This window comes from Rhea pennata, chromosome 1, assembly GCF_028389875.1.
Source record: "Rhea pennata isolate bPtePen1 chromosome 1, bPtePen1.pri, whole genome shotgun sequence".
NCBI classification, from domain to species: Eukaryota; Metazoa; Chordata; class Aves; order Rheiformes; family Rheidae; genus Rhea; species Rhea pennata.
Window position 1 is genome coordinate 13,019,036 of NC_084663.1, and position 20,979 is coordinate 13,040,014.

General features: G+C 38.2%; 1 protein-coding gene across 7 annotated transcripts in view; it reads left to right on the top strand.

Annotated features, from left to right (window-relative positions):
* MAGI2 (membrane associated guanylate kinase, WW and PDZ domain containing 2) overlaps positions 1 to 20,979 on the top strand; it is a 749,564-nt gene that overhangs the window by 591,366 nt on the left and 137,219 nt on the right. For 4 of the 7 annotated variants that reach the window (XM_062581410.1, XM_062581437.1, XM_062581429.1 and 1 more), the window contains exons 7-10: positions 1,920 to 1,977; positions 7,722 to 7,843; positions 8,467 to 8,595; positions 9,346 to 9,528. In XM_062581410.1, coding sequence (XP_062437394.1) covers positions 1,920 to 1,977; positions 7,722 to 7,843; positions 8,467 to 8,595; positions 9,346 to 9,528 — 492 coding nt within the window. The remainder of the gene's footprint in view (positions 1 to 1,919; positions 1,978 to 7,721; positions 7,844 to 8,466; positions 8,596 to 9,345; positions 9,529 to 20,979) is intronic. The other 3 variants (XM_062581447.1, XM_062581454.1, XM_062581419.1) reach the window with 2 other exon arrangements.

The window sequence follows — 20,979 nt, forward strand, 5'->3', positions numbered from 1 at the left end:
CATATAACACAGGTGCCTACACCTAAATTATATCCTGTAATAGGCTGTAGGCTACTACCTAGCCTATTAGGCTTAGGCAGTCTATATCCATGAGCAAATAAAAAAAAATGCTCTCTAGCACCTCCTGATCTTAGAGATATGTCCAACTTATTAGCCTCATGGGTGATCTACATCAGGCTTACACCCAAGTGTGCCCAGCCTGGGGAGTCTGGTAGGAGACTGGGGAGTTAGGTGCTCATCTTCTGCCAAAGCTCCATGAGGAGGTAGCATGTAGGCATCTCTCCAATGCATCTCAAGTCCGTCCCAAGGACTCAACCTATGGATGTGCTCTGAACCATGGCAAGCACGTACTTATAGCACTGAATTGAGCATATTTGCAGTAGGTGGCTAATAGCACAGCTAGGGGTTATGGTGCCTATTACATGCCCCATTTTTCACAGTAGCCTAGTGGTTAGACCATTTGTCCATGAAACCTCAGATACAGGTTGAAGTTTTTCTGTGTCTTGAGAAAGTTTGAACCTGTATATCCACGTGATAAGAGATTAACATACCACTGTATGGCCAGGAGTACAAGATGTATGGGACATGAGAAATACTGAACAGGAAGACCCTGATTGCAGGATAGCAGTGGAGAATCACATCTAGAAAAAAAACACTGGTTAGAACCCTGCTCCGCAAGCTGGTAATGCATTTGTGCATCTTAACTTTTTCCATTGACTGATTATGGAGAGATACTGATGCCTAACTTAGGCAGTGTGGCTCAAAGCACTGGGCAAGACACCTAGTTTTCAGATGTTTCAATGTGTAAATTAAATTTCTAACATAGGTAGCCTCATTTTTTTTTAATTTGTGCGGCATTGCTATCCTACCTATATAATGAATAACAGAGATTTATTTTAACCCTGTCATCAAAGTGTTGAGAAGATTAATTACTTTGTGGTTAGGAAGTGTCTTAACACTCATAATATCCATAAATTCTTGTACTCAGTGTAGTTATTAGTTGTTAGTAGTATTACATTATTGCAATATGTAGTCTATGAACAAGAGGGCAGTGCAGAGATCCTAGGGGAAAGAAACAAATATTTTTTTTTTTTAGAAAGATGACTTACACAAAAAGGTGAAGGGAATGGGCAGTCAAAAGAAAGTGAAGCTAATGAGGACTGTTATCAGTTGGTCTTCAGATCCAGTGAGGAGAGCGCAGAATGACTTAATTTTAGGTGTGAATATATTTTCCTGGTATATAACTGTGCTTTAGAACAGGATGCCTTTGGAGGCCATGGAATTGCCATCACAGTAAAACAAATAAGACAAAACTCTCAGGGGCATTCTGGATATATTTATTATACTTCAGTGATAGGAGGCAAAATGCTTTGGTTCCTTTTAGACCTACTTTTCTAAAATTCCTTGCAGAAAAAAAGACAACCCCCGAAAGTAATGTACGTGTTTAGGAATATAATTATTTTCCCTACCTTTTGCAAAGACTAAGATAAAATGGAGTAAGCAATATGAACTTTTTTAAAAACTTTTCTTTTTATCTTGAGAACTTTTTATTAGTCAAACACAACTAAATGTTGTGTACCTATTTGGAAAAATAGAATAACCTCACTTCCTTTGGCAGTAATATCATACAAGATATGCTACTGTTGTTGGCTGGCACAGCTGTTGAAAAAATAAAGCAGTTCAGCTACAATGTATTGTTCTAGAGACTGAGATCTGTGTTTACATGCCAATTTTCAAGTTACTGCTGGTTGCAGCTGCCATGGTATGTGTCTAAAATTTGGCATTTGCTTTGATCACTGTGTCTAACCTCACTATACAGTTGTTTCTCTTGATACACAGCTAAGATCTACACTTTCATTATTAGAAATCTTAGCGTTCTGTACTGCATTTACTGAGAGAGATAACTCTTTGTTTTTCAGAGCTTCCATATGGCTGGGAGAAAATTGATGATCCCATTTATGGCACTTATTATGTTGAGTAAGTTCCCAAGTTCAATATTAACTTGCTGTTACTATGTCATAACCTAATATTAATATTCTCTGCAGTACTTAGATTGGAAAGGCATGAGTACAATTACTTGTGCAGTTAGATTGAAGGTATACCAGGAATTCTGAGTCCAATACAGTTACGTGGCTTAATATATTCGGTGTGTCTCAACTCAGTCATTCTGTTTCTTCGAGGCCTGATTTCATGGTAACATTTCAGCAGATACTTGTAGGAAGATTATATTTATTAAAGAAAAGTTGTTGTATGTTCTGTCCAAGGTTTTGGATATCCAGTGCAGGTATAGGTCTTGCTAATCAATGAGTAGAGCGAAGCATAATCATTTTAGCTCAGTTAAGATCCTCTTCTGGATAGTCCTTTCTTGCTTCAAATCAGATGTTCACATTGTTTCTATCACAAGGCGGATTATACCCTCCATACAAAATTTCAAGCGTGTTGCATTTTATTTCATACTTAAAAGTACAGTTGAAGAGAATGAGAGAATATAAATTTCTATTTTCACAGCACAATCCTTGCTTCCATTTTTCAGACTTTATTTTGTTCAGGAAAGGAGAAAGTACCTATTCTTATTCACCTGCACAAAGGACAATAATAAGCATTTGTCTAAAGTAATAAAACCTTGCTTTAGCTAGATCATATATAAAAGCAATAAATCAGTCGATTCTCTACTGCGTTTTGGCTTTACACTGTCAATGAGACTTACACAAAGTGAATCTAGATTCAAAACTCTGATCCTGTTCAGGGGTTTTATTCGCACTCAGCTCTCATGTTAATGACTACACAAAGTATTTAGCAGAGGATAGGGAGAGACACTCCTCAGTTACTGTGCACACAGTGCCTTGAAAAATTACTTGTACTGAGAAAGATCTATCCATTAGTTCTATTTATTAAAGAAGGGAGAAGATGGTTCCTAAGCTAAAATCTCAATTTCAAATCCTGACAATGAGCAGTACATTACTTTAGTTGTTTAATACAGAATACGGAATTTTAGTATGTGCATCTCGCTATTCCCTAGTTACCTTTATCTCATGAATCCATACCAACACTTTAATTGCAGGCTTACTTTGTGCAGATATTAGGTCTGCTGTTTTTCCAGGTTCAGACCTCAGGGTATGCTGCTGTGAACTTGGGCAGGGTAGAGCTGGATAAGGGAGATCATGAAAAGATCTAATTTCTAGAGTGTTAGGAGATGTATCCATAAGGTTCCCCTTTCTTCACAGCTATAAAAGCAGCAGCTTGTGGATGTCCATGCACTTTCCCTAGCCCTCCTACAAAACAAACAAACAAATGGAAGCAGTGTTTGGCCACTGTCCTGCTGAGTCCTTCTGTCCCGTTTTCCAAATGCAGTAGCAACTGCCTTGCCTCTCTTTTCCCTGCTTGTTTGTTCCCTGCCCTCAGCCTGGAGAGCCAGCAGCTCCATCTGCTTTGCTCGTTGGCCCAAAGCAGTTCAGTCAGTCCAGAGTCCTATTTATCTCAAGCAAAAAGGTGAGTAAGTTTTTGATGTCCCCAAGTAATGCCATTAAATTAGCCTCTCTCTTTATACTTGAGGTTTTTTTGTGATGTCCCTGAGTAGTTAAGGGTTGGAGTTCACGTATCTCTTTGTCATTAATCCCCCTGAAGATTTCTCTGTGTACAATTGTGCAGCTGCTGGGTAGGAGTAAAAGTCTTCTGCACCAGTGGTTTTTAGTGTATTTTGGTGAGTAACAGGTGTTGTGCAATTTCTGTGCATTAATCTCTGACTGATATCCACTTTGTTGCCAGCACAGCCCAAAGCATTTTGGCACTGGTGAGGCTCACATTCCCATTACACAGTCAGAAAAGGAGCAAGTATTTATCTCAATTTCATGTCCATCCTCAGGTAGACAGACAAAAGGCTCCTGGCCCACATGTTACTATGCAGTTACATATTTTAATGCTGTTATTGCCAAATTCAGGTGTCCTATCACAGATAAGATTTATGGAAAGAAATATCAAACCTACCGTAAGCTCAGAGGTTTTCGAAGTGGAATAGATGTTCACAGGCTGCTATTAAAACTTTGGCAGCACTAGGTTCATAAAGAACTTTATAGCCAGTAAAATATACCTGTACTTTAATTTGCTGTCTGTGCTCAATAAGTCTGAAACAAAAATTGCTTTACATTTTTTCATTGTAAAGAAGTGACAGTTATGCCTTTTTTATTACAAGTATTCAACAGATGAGTTCATTTTTAACTACACAAAATCAGATTACAATAAACTCTCTTAATTATTTCATAAAAGTGGGTAAATCATGAAAAGTTAGGTTATAAACTTTCACATATTGAAGTCCAATCCAACCTTATATGCAAGCCTTTAAAACTGTCAGTGAAAGAATGGCTCCTATTCTGCTTGCTGAAATATTTGTATCCCATGGGAAGTTTGTAAGGATGAGCAATGAGACGGTCAGATTCAGGTTGACCTTACAAAGGCCAATCATTCTCAGCTCCAATATTCTGAGATCAAAAGAGAAGCTAAAAAATAAAATAAAACTAAAGAGTTGTTATCAAAGCTAACAAACAATAATCACAAAATATTGTTAAATTCTTTTCAAATCTTAATCACACATGAATGTACATGTGAGAGATTATTAAAATTTTAATTTGCCTTGTTATGCAGGTCCAGGTTTCATTTGTAAGGTGTAGACATTTGACATAAATGAGAAGTGCTTGCTCTACCTGGTTTAACTTCCGTGCAATTTTCTCCTAATTTATAAACTAAGAACAAGCAGCACTTAGCTGTGCAGGACTAGGGAGACAATGCGGTTATTAAAGAGCACCGAGTCTTTCAGCATTCTAATTGCCACAAGATTATTTCCCCCTTTAAGGATGATTAACTACAACACAGCTCAATTTCCAAACATGGTCCCCTTAATAGAACAGCTAAATTGACCATACAGGTATTTATTGTGAAAAAATTTACCTCCTATACTTATAATTTCGGACATTGCTCTGTTACTGCTCAAATAGAAAGACTTCTCTCAGGAGAAGCCCTCCTGAGATAGATATTGTTAATTGAGAATGGAAAAAGGACTTAGATACTAACTCATCTGTAGCAATTTGTCTGATTCAGCCATGGAGCTGTACAGCACTCAAAACAGCATGATGCAGAGCTGCTTCTTGTCTCACTGGAGTTGTCTAATTCTCAGGTCAACATTTTTTATGCATTTGCGGTCTTGAGTCATAAATTTCAGTGCAAGTGGCTGATAAAAAACAACCATTTTATATACAATTTTCTTCTTTTTGACTCCTTTCAGACCAAGTATTTAAAGAAGTTGTTTAAATTTGTTGGCATTCTCACAGTGCTTTAGAGAGTGCACACTACTATAAAAGAGTCAAAAATATGGAAATAAATTGGAGTTAAGAATTAATAGCATTGCATCAATCTCAAATACCACTGCTAGTCTTCCTGTCTGATCTCGCTAGGGCAGAAAGGCCGTTATTTCAGACATTTCTGTCTAAATAGATTAAAGTACAACTTAAATTCTACCTAGAAACTGCTGAGGGGCAGCTGATTGATGTTCAATTAACCATGGACACAACCAGTAGTACCTAAAATTGTATTCTTTTAGAACAGAACCATATATAAATTGTTACATAGGTCTGTGGGAAGCCTCCTGTGACCCTAGGACATGCTCTGCATCTACAGCATGACACAAAGCATGCTTATATGCAGGCCTTTAAATCTGTCAGTGAAAGAATGACTCCTATTCTGCTTGCTGACATATTTGGAGGAACTGAGGAACAAGGGACTAAACGTAGGTGTGATCCTGGTTATCCATTACATCTGCACAATATGGCACAAAAGCTACAGGAAACCCATGATCTTCTGGAAGAGCAGCTAAAGACAAGAGCAGGATATTTTAGAAGCTCTAAAATAACACTTGATCCCTATGTTGAGGCTACTAACTACACCCACGGCGTTGTAATCTTGTTTTTAACCTTATCAAATGGCAGCATGAAGACAGCTAGATATTTTACCCTCAACTGCTGTTAGAAGCTGTTTCAGGATTTCACACTTCTGCTTGTAAGAGACCTTCTGATTTCAAGTCTGAATTTATTCCTATCCAAATTTTAGCTGTTTATTTTTACCTGCTCTGTCATCTGTGATATCTCCTAGTATTTACTTCTGAGTATATTGATAGAATGCAATTATATATCACCATTCATTTTGCTGGAATAAAAAAATGCAGCTCCTTTGGTCTTCTCTCATAGGACACTCTCTCCCTGGCCTATCTAGAAGACCTTTTCAGTGAATTCGTTTTACATAGTCGTGGGTGATCAGAACTCTATCTAGTATTTCATATGATGTTTCATTGCTGCCTTGTGTAATGGCAAAAGTAATACTTACTTGTCAGTATGAAAATTTATCACATGTTAGGTACCATCATGAAATGCAGCTTTTTCCTAATAGTTCATTAGTAGTTCATAATTACCTTATGATCATTTAATGCACATAAGTCTTATCTTCCTCTGTCTAACTGATAAAATCTCTCCCTTCCATCACATATTTTTAGGTTTGAAAGAGTTATAGCAGTGTCAACAAAGCAGCAAATCCAGAATTTATCAACTGTATTTTGATTCTTCATCATAAAAGAAATTTTCTTTTGCATGAGTGTATATCTTTTCATTGCATTAGCTGTCTCCACCAAATCCCAACTTTTCAGGACTGTAGGACTTGATCTGCTCTTTCTAGTCCACTTTTTAATGGCAGTTCCACTTACTTTCTCTGAAAGAACTTGAAAAGTTCTTAATGTTTGTGCAAAAAGGTTGTTTCAGTATAAATTGAAGGCATTAGACCCTTTCTGGAATCTCAGAGTTTCAAAAGTTTCTAGATCACCTCTCCAAGTGATTAAAGCCAGAAATAGGGACTTGATTTTCAGAACAACTCAACAAGTAGTTGCTCAATAAGAACAAACAAGAAGTGACATATCTGAAAACCTCCCTAGTTTATGTACGTATTTATTTCTTCCGAACATTTGCAGCACAAACCCCTTTTTCTAATCTATGACCCTATTATGCAGAGTTGCTCAATGCCACTGAGTAATGCTTTTGCCTTCCTCAGAAAAGTGTGAAACATCTATTATATGTTATATACGTATTTTCAAGTATAATGCTAATCTACTGTCTGACTTAGTTTCTGCATGATCCTGTTTTTCTGTACAGCTTAGCAGATATGTACTATAGAATTGAAAAGGAATCATATTAGTTTTGTTTCCTGTGTTAGATTTATTTCTGTTTTAAGCAGCGATCATAAATGTATTCTATGTGTTAAGCTTTACCTACTACTGCAAGTTATTAAGTAATTTCATTTACATCTTATCTATAATAATGCACAAGATATTGATTCAGTTTCTTTGAATCGTGCACAGAACAATGTTTGTACAAAGACATGAAGCGCACTGTAGCACACTTCAGCAGTACTGCAATAAATATACAGTCATATAGATCAAAACCATTTGCCTGTAGCAGAGCAGCGTACTGAAATGATAGGGCACTTCCCAGTGCCATTCATTTTGTTATGCACTGCACCATGCATTTCTCATCCCCAGCAAAATTAGGTGGAGCACAAGGGAGGCCCATAAGGGTTTCACAAGGATTTCACTGTCTAACCATACACACATCACGTACAGCATCCTACTGTGAAAATTACCATTTTCGCAAAGTGAACCCAATTTTTAATCAAAACCAAATTTTTTCCAGCCACATAAATAGAAGAACACAATTTGAAAACCCTGTCCTAGAAGCAAAAAGGAAGCTACAGCAGCATAACATGCCCAACGCAGAACTTGGAACAAAGCCTATGCAGGCCCAAGGTTTCCGAGGTACAGTACCGTATCAGCGTATCTTAGCTAAGATAAGTGATCCTGCTTTCCTGTTGGTGTGCCAGTGATTTTGTCATGGGCTGATTAAAGGAGTAGTGTTGCCAGTTCTCCCGATATGATCACATATGCCTTTTTCCTTAAAAGTCCAAGCTCCTGCAGTTGAGGGACTCTCATAAGCCATCTGAAAAAACTCTAACCTTCAGAGTCGCAGAGGAAAAGTAGAAAAGATAACCCAGGGTTTCCTAAAGGCTGAGAAACAGAAAGCACAATAAGAACCCCAAAGTAATTTTCTAAATAAATTCATAATTTCTATTCTTGGGAATGTATGACTCTCTCCTGAGCACCTGAGGTTGGCAACACTGAAATAATTAATTGTACTTTCTCTAAATTACTGTTAATTGATGTTTGGTATGTTTCTAAGCTAACTCATCTAGCAAGCATCAATTAAGTTCAAAGCCTCAATCACTATGTTATAGGAGTTTACAGAAATGCAGCCTCTTGGTAATGTGAAAATTAATGCACTTAAAATGAACTGTACAAGCAAAGAACAGTATTGGTAGAGACGCATAAACTTTAACATAAAGTTATAGCCAAAGAATGAGGCTTGTTCTCCTTTGTAACAGTAGAAAGCTCCTCATCAACCTTACCTAGGCCCAAACACGCCCACCCGCGCCCTGCTCCTCAGAGGTCCCGCAGCGTGAACGATCTGTCTCAGTGGCGGCCCCACGGTGCTGGGATGTGCAGGCCGTATGGTATGTCCGCGTGCTGCTTCGCAGGCGAGCTGCACAGCTGTAAAAGTAGCGAGATGCGTTTAAGTCACAATCTTTTCACCTTTCTCATGCCTTTTCTCACAAAACCAAGCACAGCAGAGAGGCACTGGAGGCCAGGTGAGGCTTGCTCTTGCCTGCTGGTGGCTCACGCTGTACACTGGAGCACTCTGAAAGGGGATGCAAAGGTCACACAACTGTCACAGCAGCTATAAATGTCACTTGCTGGATGCCAAAATCCCGTGTGTTTGGAGAGAAAAGACTACCTAATATTTAGCATTGTTTTTTAACAAGTGGAATAAAATATACAGGGGATTATAAATATTATTTCCTTATTGCGGGTGGGAGGGAAATTGTGCAGAATGCATTACTTTGTAGACAAAGCTGAATTTATAGGTTAGGAATAATTTGAAAGAGGTTTGTAAATTACCTCAGATACCATTTTTATTGTTGTAATTATTATAGCTGCACAATATCCACTTCTAAATGTCTTTCTCATATGAAAGAACATTTATAACTCTCCACTTACAGCTGATCTGCCATAGATAAAAATCCTTTCTAAGCTTTGTATTAGTATAAGAACTCACTAATATTTTTTCCTGGAATGCTTGCACTCTATTTCCTCTGTTTTCATACACTGTCACCTACTGTCAGCTGCTACTGTCATCTGCTGTCCCTGCTGAGCTATGGCCAGATCAGACCTTTTATCTTTCTTGTTTGTGTTGACTGATGTAGAAAAACCACTCTTCACCCGTGATGCATCACAGCTGAAGGGGACTTTCCTCAGCACAACTCTTAAGAAAAGCAACATGGGTTTTGGATTTACCATCATTGGTGGAGATGAGCCAGATGAGTTTCTTCAGGTGAAGAGTGTAATTCCTGATGGGCCTGCAGCACAAGATGGGAAAATGGAAACAGGTAATTCATATGGTTCCTCTATTTTTTTATATGATAATTAGAATCAGCTAGAGACTTTTTGAGACTCACTGCCTCGATAAAATGCATGCTGTTTTTCCATACCACTCTCTGTAAATGCCTAACACTGCTGCTCTTGAAGAAAAGATGAAGCTCTCTGATAAAACTTTGTTGTAATATTTCTTTCTAGAAATACCAAGTGCCTTATTTTTCCCCTTTCACAGTATTTTAAAGGAGAAAAGATCTCTCTATTCTACATTAAAAAAGATGTGATGTTCTTTGGTTTGTAAGCTGTTTACCCAAAGGGAGTCTGTGCATGGAGAGAAAAAGAGCACAGAATACTAGATGCAAATTCCTTTCTTAAGAAAGGACAGTTTTGCAAATTAATTGAAGTTAAGTCTGATCCAATATTGTTCTTATCAGAACCATCAAAACAAGGGTTTTCAGCAAATGATATGTATGATACAGGCATCTGTGGATTACTAATAAAGAATCTGTGAAAAATAACTAAATAAAAGAAACTTCCTGTGTAGAGATTTAAAATTACCAGAAATATCTTCATATCCACAGATTGATAAAGATTGCAAACTACTGTGTTAAAGGTTTGCAGAGTCACGTCAGGTCTGCATACAGATAAGAAATCTGTTTAGGAAGATGGACCTGGTTACCAAGCCAGGTATAGTCTCTTGTAGAAAAATACAATCACAGAATGATAGAGTAATTTAAGTTGGAAGGGATGTCTAGCAATCTAGTCCAACTTCCTGCTCGGAACAGGGCTAACTCCCCAAGGCTTCATAGAAAAAATGATAGCTTTGGATTTCTGTTACATCCACAGAAACCCAGTTCATGGTGGCCAGAGTCCCTGTGAAGATACAGAGAATTTGCCTAGGCCATCACTGTAGATGGATCAAGGCAGCAGGATACTTTTAGCATATTCCAATACAGGGAACAGACACATAAACACATACAAAAAGAATAATGTTGATGGAATGATCCCAAGTGATTCTTCTGGAAATTTTCTTTCATCCTTCTTATGTTGTAGCAAAGGAATGATGCAGACTATCATATGTTGGAATAAATCACCCTGAACTCTAGCTAATTGTGTAAGACTCTCCAAGACCTTGCAAGCAGGAAGTGTGAAGGTTGTGAGAAGTATTATTTTTAAAACACCATAATTTCCTCAAAGTCTTATATTATAATTGGTAGGATGTTTCTGATGCCAAAAAGATAAATAGATAACTTATACAAAAAAGTAAAATGTGAAAAAGAAAAGTACAATGCAGATTTTTGGTGCTGTCTTTGTAAAAAAACATTAGTATACTATCTTTTTGATTGCTTTTAATTCTTAATGCCCTTTAAACTTCAAAATGCAACTCATTACTGAAAGGCAAAGTAGCTGTTTCAGTGAAGAAAGGGTGCAACAGACTTCCTGAAGCTCAGGGGAGATTAATAATATAAATTTCGTATTTCCTAATATTTTCATATTACTTAATATGCTCCATGAGATATTTTCCTTGTTTGTTGTAGTTTTATATTCTGATTCAGCAATCAAATATAGCTGCTTGTTCAACTGTCTGAAATGTGGACGAGCTATTGATGGAGGTTGTTCGTATTTTCCAAAGAGTGCCCTTGCAACTCAACTAAATTTTGATGTTAAAATTGAACACTAGTGTCATAATACCAGTGGTAGTGATTATTGTAGTCATGGATTATGACAGAAACGTGGAAAACGGGTGCTTAGGAATATAGTAAAGTAAAATTGATTTTTTTTCAAATAAATGAATTCAAATATACTAAGAATCTAACACAAAAATATCAATTGAAGTATATAATCATTATATAATTATATGAGCCCAATAAATATGAAATTACATCTCAGAATATATTCTGGCATCAACTGTCTTTATTTTTGAGAAGAGTGACAGAGTTCTGATGTAATGGGAGAATCTCAGGTTAATGATTCTAGCATCTAACATGGTTTCTGTGAATATTCCAAGTGCTTTCCATATAAGATAATGCTAAAATGAAAAAAGACACCTAAGGTCAGAACACTTATAAAACAGCTGCTCAGCAAAGAGCTCATATCTTCTGATACACAGTCCTTTTCACCCTTGCTAGAGTATGATTTCTTTCCCTGTTTAGCCATTTTATAGTCTAATCAACTGAAGATATGAAAGCTTTCCAGGTTCTATCAACACTATTTTGCTCATTAAGCTCTTAAAATCGTGTTTCAAAACCATTTGGGGTTACACATGTACCTTTTGGTTGTTAAGTAGGCATTGCTGGATGATGAATGGAGCTCTTAAAATACTTTTTATTTATTCTTTTGACATGAACTGTATGGTGTTGTGCAATTGTAGCTGTGCACTCCAGCTACAATCGCAGTCACAGGAGGCTTTGGTAAGGAGGCTATGATCAAATTGTCGTATTCTAGCAATACAATGTTATAATGAGGACAAGGACAGTATGATCCACGATGCAACCAGCATAGGTGATAGCCACAGTTTTTGATGCTCCTACCTGTGATGCAGCTGTGAAGCCCTTCCCTTGCAAGGCTGATGCTGATTGGTCCAAGTGGAAAACAAAATCCTGACATGCATCAGACATGGGGGAAAAAGCCAGAAAAGACCTTATCTCCTTCATCTTACCTGATCTTGGCCACGGGCTGAAGACACCATGCTGTCCTTTAAGTTAGTGGTTGAAGAAACAAGCTTACCAAAAACTAATACTGTAAATTTGTTAATTATTTTACTCCTCATCCAAAATCTTAGTAAGCAGGCAGATACAAACTCTGTTTCAAGAGAAGGGTGAAGCTGTGTTAAATGTCATCCTTTTTACCTGATCACAACACAGTGATTTTACCAGCAGGTTTCAAAATTAAGCAGTTTTGGATTGCAACATTTGGAACATAGAGACTAATGCAAGACAGAGGTTGACATAGCTGTGATGTTATGAAGCAATTAAAGTAGCTAGACAAACTGAATGTGATATTGTGTCCAAATATCAACAAGGGATATGTGAAATCCTGGTGATCTTACAGTAGCACCACTCACAGCCCAGGGCTGGCATTAAGAAGTAGCTATTGTTGCCCCAGACCCACAACAAACTTTGCAAGCAGACTCAGAGGGACCACATCACAGTGGATGAGGCAAAACTAGGCAAACTTACATTCCTGATCCCATTTGCCAGATGTTTCAGAATTCCTAAGGGTTGTTATGCCCTCATGTAAATCTAGCATATGTGAGCTAATGGCTGTTAATAATACTGCAAATGCCTTTCTAGGATGTGCTTTAGCATTTGGAGATCAATCAAGCTGCTGGATATGAACATTACACTCCACAGCATCTCCATCTGTCTTGGGATAGTCCAGAAGCTGAGGTCATAGGCTTTCCTGAGGGCCTGAATTGCTCTGTCTTTTCTGAAGCCTCAACCTGCTGATAGAAGACTGTTTGCATTTAAGAGGCCCCCTGTATCCCATTAAAATGCTGAGTGAATGTCAGGGGTAAAACACTACATCTACATGAAAAGATTTTTGTACAGTGAATGATTTTGAATGACTACTGTTCTAAGGCAAACAAAGATTTAGGCCTGCAGCTGAGTCGGATCAAAGCTCAAGCTACAAAGGTAAAAACTCTCCCAGAATTCTCAAAGTCGTTCAATGGACTAGACAAACTGAAACACTCCTACATACTCGAGCTCAGGAAAGATTCTCATTTTGCACACATCAAATTTCAGCTCCTTTGGTGAAAGCTCCCAAGAAATGATTCCAAGATATGATCCACAAGTGAATAATTGAATCTTTTATGTTGATTCTGACTGATGAATAGCCATGGTCATTGCAGGATGAACTTTCCAGAGATATCTAAATCCTTAATGATGTCTCATAGCTCAACAGTGTAACTCAAAAATGGTAAACTTTCTCATTTCATCAGCCAAACGTTCACTTGGCCAGCTGCAAGTTGCACGTTGGTGAGGCTTTGCACACTTCTTGATCTACACAATCATAATTGTTGGTATTCACTTGAGAAAGAGTAAAACTAAGACATTACAGGGTAGCTGACCCTACAACATCACTAAACTATAGGGAATAATTATGTAGGCATCATTCATGCAAAGTACGCCTAATATAGCTAGTATCTCACAATCTCTAAAAACTGCTGCACTCAACACAGAAGGGAGTTGTGACATCTGCAAAAGGCTGCATTTTCACGGACTAAAAGGGATTCTTAGTTCTGTTCCCTGTTTGTCCATTGTCAGCTCAAATTAACATGTTATTATCTCACTTGATGTATGATCAGATGAGATGCAAGCTGCCCAGTTTTGGCAAGGGGAAAATGGTGAACTGTGTATGCACAAGGACTGCTGTCAATGTGAAGAAACAAATATGTCAAAATTAAAAAATAAGTTTTTTTGGCAGTCATCTGAGAATGTGAATACTGTCAAAATATCATTACAAGACTCAGGGCATCATGACCACACACCAGTGTAACGATCTTCTTTTTCATTCTTTTTCTTCACATTCTATCATCCCTCTCACATTCTATCAGTCAAGATTCACCTGACAAAATTCTCTTTTACAATATTCCATATCTGTGGTAATAGTCAATTTACCACAGATGCACTTTCAAAAAATTCCCTAGCCAGGAGCTTAGTGAAGATCTGGTTACACATGTGTAAGACTTCATTACTACCAACACTAGAAGTTGGCTGAAATCTAATAAGCCCAGTTGCCTGACACCCAGTAGTGCCAGGAAGATGGGCCTCCCAAAATTAAGACATTGTGTTTAGAACATGAGAAATTGTACTAAAAGATGGCCTGCTGGTGAAGGGGTATCGTTTCATTATCCTTATGCATCTCCAGGCTAAAGCGCTCAAAAAGTTGTTAGGTATATACCAAGGCCTCCCCAAGTGCCAGATTTGCAGCTGCAAGTTATGCCACCCTGCAAGTCTGTGAGAGTGGAGCGACACCAATAAAAACAGCATGTATTATCAGCCTCCCTCCATACCTTTGCTTGGAAGGTATGATACTTGTCTGGACTGACATAGCTTGTCATAGCTAACTACTATTCCCATTTCAAACAAGCCAGGACTGAGGATCTCTCTTCAGATGTTGCTATCAATTCCATGAAGTTAAGAGAAGGAAGATAAGTGCTTGGAAAGTACCTGCCAGCAACAAAATATATTATTGGCACCATGGAGCATGAAAATTTCTTCCTCCAGTAATAGACAGTCAGCCCGGATTTCTGATATGTTCACTGCTTGTGTATTCCTATACCATTCAGCACAACTAACTGAGGAAACAGTGTAAAACAGAGCAGAAAAAGTGTATCTGCATCACGTACAGTCAAAAATCATTGTATTCTCATTGTATCACAGTTCAAACCATGATACCTCCAGTTCCTTTCATCAGTGGTACCAGTTGCATTTTTCTTGTTGTGAGCCAAACTAGGAGAAGCTGTTCGGTAAAATCTCAACCTGGTTTCTAAAGCTAGTCTACTTGCATGCTGCAATTTAATTTGGCTCTTCAATGAGAGGAGATATGTTGTCATACATTGTGCATATATTACAGGCTGGGGATGGCAGAGGACAAGATTTCATTTCACAAAAAGTGGAGAGAACTTCTTTAGGAAATATTTGTCCTTACCGTGCTAATTCACTGAGGGTTGAAGACAAACATGTCAGTAGGAACATGTTTATATAAGCATAGAACGTTGTCCCAGGAAGGTCCATGTGAAGCCCTCCTTGATGCTGAAAGCTAACACTTCACCTCCATCGTAATGATTGGGGACTTTCTGGTATGTGGCATGGAAGGGGGCATTGAGACTGGAGACTGGAACTGTTACGTGAATTTGGTGGGTTTTGAGTCCTACATGGGGATGAAGCCTATGGATGCCCTGTAATTCATAGCTTATATTAATGACCATGAGGGGCTGCACTTCACAGGCTTCTTTTTCTTTGCATAGTACACAAAATCTTACTTTATACAATCCCCTTTATATTTTTCACCATAAAAACTTGCATATATCGTGTGAAAAATGCCCAGATCATTCCAGATTTTTATGGGATTTTAATTTTGCCATCCAAGTACCTTCCTGAAGTAACTGCCTCTGATGCAATGCTGCTAAGTTTCACAATTTTAGACTGAATGTCTATGTATTCAGAATTTTTTAAAGATCAACTCCTACATTTTTTAAAAATGTGTGACTAAATGTGAATCTTAGCTTTTAGCTTACAGGAACGAAGTTTCTTTTCCCCTACTTGCAGAGAAATCTCTGAAATACAGCCATATTGCACCTAAGAGGCTTCAGAAAGTGAACAGAAAATTGCCGAGTGAAGCAGAAAGATATTCTTGTTTTCCAGTCTCTCATATTTTAAAGTGAGAGGTTCATTGAATTCTGCATGTGAATAGACTGACTGGAAGACAGTAGTCTGACTCCATACTTTGTTTTTTAGCCCTAAAGTTTGCCATAATTTAGATATTTCAGAGATCTTCCATCTTGAACTTTAGGCTATTTTAGTACCTTCCTTGAAGGGGGTCCAGACCATCACATTAAGGAGTCTAGACTCCTAAGCAAGCTGTCAATAGAGAAGGAAAGATTGCCTCAGAAGAGAAAATGCAACTACATTTAGGGTGCAATTCAGTTGCGTAAACATAGGTGTCCAGTGCCATTTAAGATGCTACAGCATCTTAAATCAGCAGCTTGTCCTGACCATGAGAAGTCTCATATAAGTCCTGAGTCATACCTACCAGTCCTATAGGAACATCTTTTAGATGACACTAGACACCTGTTTAAATGACCAAATTCCTCCTTTAGTGTCTAAAGAGGAGTGTGTTCCTACCCTCCTTTGTCTTTTATTATCATCTATCACAGCAGTCAATGGTTGATTCATTACTAACCATTTTGTGACTACTTTAAGGATTTTTTTTTTCCTTTAGGCTAATTTGAAGTTTATACATGGTTTTATGAAGACTCAAAGGAAAAGCAAAAACTTTTAAAACTTTAATTTTATCTCATTCAGCTTTTCAAAATAGACATTATAAGAAGTCTTATTGTTGAGTTTGGCCATGTTTTGGATGAGATGTTCTGGTGCCTGTAAAACATATACCAATATTAGGATTGAATATTAATTGTCATTTATTTCCTTTCCTACAGTGACTATTACTCAAAAGAATCTTTTGAAGTCCAAATAACATGCAGAAATGCAGTAGGAATCTGGAAAAGAGAAAAATCTTTCTTTTTCTTTAATAAAACTGGTATTTATACACAGGAGACAGCCCACACTACGCATTGTTTTTGATACTGATTTCATTCTGATAGAAATGCACCTATGTTAACACTTTTGATCTACATTTAGCAGTCCCAAGGAAGACAAGCTGTGCTTGCTACTTGAAACACTAGGATATTAGGCATGTAAATAGGCAAAATTCCAGATTATGTAAATATGTAGCAAAGTCTTCTATAGGACAGAGTATACAAGCAGATCTACTTATATGTATAAATTAGTACTAATGACTAAGCCATTAGAGAAATTCTTCCAGCTCCACCTATGTGATTGGGGATTGCAGAAGTTTGAACATGTGCAGCCATGCCTGATTCCAGGTGTGCAGCATTTATTGTCCTTTTTTCTGACTACTTCCCCTCTGAGTAGATTCGCTGCACTTATGTTTTTATGCAACCTGGAAACTGAGGCTGAAGCAATTTAATGAGAACAGAGGACATACTGCAGATACGATAGTATAGGAGAAGGATACACTAAATAGAATTCTATTTCTTATGGTCAAATGATACGCAAACTGTATACAAAAGACAGGCGTTATTTAACTTAAATCACCTGTCTAGACCTCTGTAACAAGAATAAATGGAGACCTACTCCTCATGCTCAAAGGTGCCCTGTCTTTAGCAGGGATTGAGATCATACACAATCCAAGAAACACGTTAAAATAAAATTTAGAACACTAAAAGTGAAAAAGCAGGGTTAGCATTTGGAATATGAACTATGCAAGTATGTGCAGCCTAACTTTCAAGCGTGTTGTGCCTTGGTTTGCATGAAATAACTTTTTAGCAACAGATAGCATATTTATTCTTAACTGAATATATTATTTTGTATTCCGCTTCCAGTGTCAGGAAATGCTGTTGTAAAAGGAAATCTGTAGCTGTTTATTCTTAGGTGTAATTTAAGGTCAGACTCCATGAAGAAAACGTCCATAACTATCAAAACCATATACTGGGATTTTAAAACTGTCATATATATTTTAGCATACAAAATAGAAAAGCAGAGGAATTGTTAAGTGACTTTTTCAATCTACTATCACTATTAAGATACTTTTATCCTATTCTGCTATTCATATTGGCATACATAAAACTCGTGTGCAAGGAAATAAAAGTCTCAGAAGCACCCATAAATTCATTCTTCCCTCTGAATGTCATCATACTAAATCTGCAGGTTCCTAAATTAGGATATTTAACATAGGTCATTGGATGATGAGCATATTGTCATAATCCTTTCATTTATTAGCACAGTTTTTGCAAGTTTTGCTAGTTGAGTAAGCAAAGTGTGATGAACTCAGTGGCTGCCAAAGATGTTGCAGTTGCAGAAATAACTTTTCTCCTATCAAATGTAATTAACATCTGTCTCACATGATTTGGCTATTTGTATGAACAGACAAAAATACACATTGAAAATAATAGCCACCATCATCTCATGTACCATTTCATTCAAGAACGAATGACATCTTATTGCTTAACAAGGAGAATATCTGGAAGGGGGAAAAGAGCTTCTTTCTATATAAAGAGATGATTGGGAAAGTGAGAGCTTCATCTTGCAATATCAAGATTAATAACATAGAACTGTTCTTTTCAATATCACCAGCCATTCTGCCTTTGATTTGCTTCTAAAGTTCTGATATATAAGACTTTATTATACATTCATTTATCAAAATGAAATATAAACATTTGGTTCAGTTTCAATTTTTTTTCATTTTGTAGTAAAAATCAAGAATGCGTAGTTACCTCTCTGCCTCTGCATTTGTGCAACCAAACAGAATTTCCATCTAAATCAAAATCTGAGTGTTCAGACATTTAGCTCTTCATTTGCCTATAACTGTTTTTTTGAGCACAAATCTCAAAACTGAAGTAAAAACCCTTTGAAAATTTGAGAATCAGTTAAGTAATCACTTTTAAAAGACAATTTCTTCCCTATATTTAAACCAACAGATACCATTCTAACCACTTAGCAAATGTTTTACTTAAATAAATTACTTCACATCCCTGTACCTTAATTTCCCCAACCAAAAGAAGGAATAATCATTTTAGAACTTCATAAAGTACATCATTACTGCAGTTAGCAACTCTCAGCATAACTAATATAAATATTAGTGAAGAGAAGCCTGATGGAGTTCAGCTTAAAAAGATATTTAGGCAGATTGCTGTGTGCATCCAGTTGTGTGGCATATATTAAAACAGAAATTCATGCTCAATCACGTCAGATCAATTTTTTGTCAGCATTCTAAGTTTGATTCGTGGCATAAAGTACAAATATCCAGAGTGGCATTAGAGAAGAGGAAACATTTTCAGACCTATAAATTATATTTCAGGAGCTTTGTGAACCTTTAACTAATAGAGGTTATGGAGAACATTTCAGGCGGTTCTGTTATGAGTTCACTTCTAAAGCGTATCTTTCACTGTCTGTTGCCAGAATCAGGATACTGGAGCAGATGCACCCCTCATCTGACCCTCTTCAGCTGTTCATGTAGCCTATGTAAGAAGAGCAAAGTTTATTTCAGCGCTTATGCAACTGCCTTTTTGTAACTGATGGTTCTGACATTTTAAAAAGTGGCTTTTCTGTTTGAAAGGCTGTAACGAAAATTTCTCAATAACATAAGCACACTTTGCAAACTGGTGGGCGGGCATGAAGTTAATCCTGATGAAGTGAGAAGTCCTGGAAAAATTCATCCAGCCTATCTCTCCCCTCCCTACAGAAGTTCTCTCCTCTTCAGCAGTCACATAAGTGCAATATTTATTCTGAGCTAGTGAAATGGAGGTGGAGGGTAAATGGAGCTAGAGAGGCAATGTTGCTGCCATATGCTCTGCACACGCAGCAGCAGGGAGCTGGCTGGGCAGAACTTGCCGTCTGCTCCTCATCTCCTCTTCGGTAGCTATCGCAGCGGAGATGTGCCAGGGTGACCGCATCGTGCTCCCAGGAGGTTGTGCTCCCTCTCCCCAGCGGCCGTAGCTCCAGAGCAGGGGCAAGGGGGCTGAGAAGCCAGGCTCCAGGAAGACGTCACTCCCTGATGCTACCCATGTAAGTAAGGATGAAGGGACTGTGTGTGCAAACTAGAACTCCCTGAAGGCAACTGGAGTTCAGAAGTTTTTCCAGGACTCGATTAATGGTCTGAGAAGGTGGCTGTGCTTGGGGAAGGAAGAGGGGCCCCTCTCCAGGGGCTGGGTGCAGGACAGGGGAGCACTTGCTGGACCAGGTTTTGCTGGAGCTGAAGATGTCAGAATTTCTTTTTCTTCCGCCAGGAGGCAGGAAGAAAAGACGGGGGAGAATTTTATACTCAGGGTTGGCCAGCAAGTGAGTGTGTGTATGTATGTGTCTGTAGAAGGAGGTGGCAGAGGAGAGGACAAAGTACTGAAGGAGAGCAGAAACGGAGCTCTGCATGTAAGTTTTGACACCAGTGCTTTGAGTGTGGATCTTTAAACACCGACACACTCACTCCTTTGGGTACACTGCGTTCTACTTCAGCTCCTAAGGAAAGAAAACTAAAAGTCTTTGTATTCAGCTAGCTTCTGGGTTAGAATCAGCATCACTGTACACAATATTTACTAAGTCTTTATTTTCCATACTGTACATTACCTGTGGGGCTGCTGAGGAAAAGACAGAAAATAATATTGGACACCTCTTTTTTTTTTATACTTTTTTTGAAAATATATCAATAAGTTAGTAGTGAGCGTAAACATACTGTGTTATACTGTTACTCTGCTATTCATGATCTTCTGTATTCCACCTGTGCAGCCACAAAATAACAAGTTGCTGTGAGCAAAAGCTTTCAGTAGTTGGTGATTTTGGGCACAAACTCATGCCATTGAATCCTGTGAATCCCATCGGTTCTTAAAAACCCGGCAGGGCTGAGCTGGGGAGGTGACGGTCACTGCGGGAGCTGGCTGAGAGAGCACAGGACAGAGAGGTGGCTTTATGCTGGAAATGTCAGCTAAGATATAAAACTAGTACTGTGAACGCGATCAGCTTTCATGTTTCTTGATCGTTACACCATCACTAGCATGGTATGAGGTTACAAGTCCTCCCCAGCTATCACCAGGGCCTCAGTCACCCCTGGCTGTCCCCGGGCCATCCCTGGGCTGGTGGCAGGCCACATGCCATGGGTGACGGCCAGCCAGGGTCCGTGAACTGCCACCTCCCAGCACGGCTGCCTACGCAGCACTTGCATTGGGT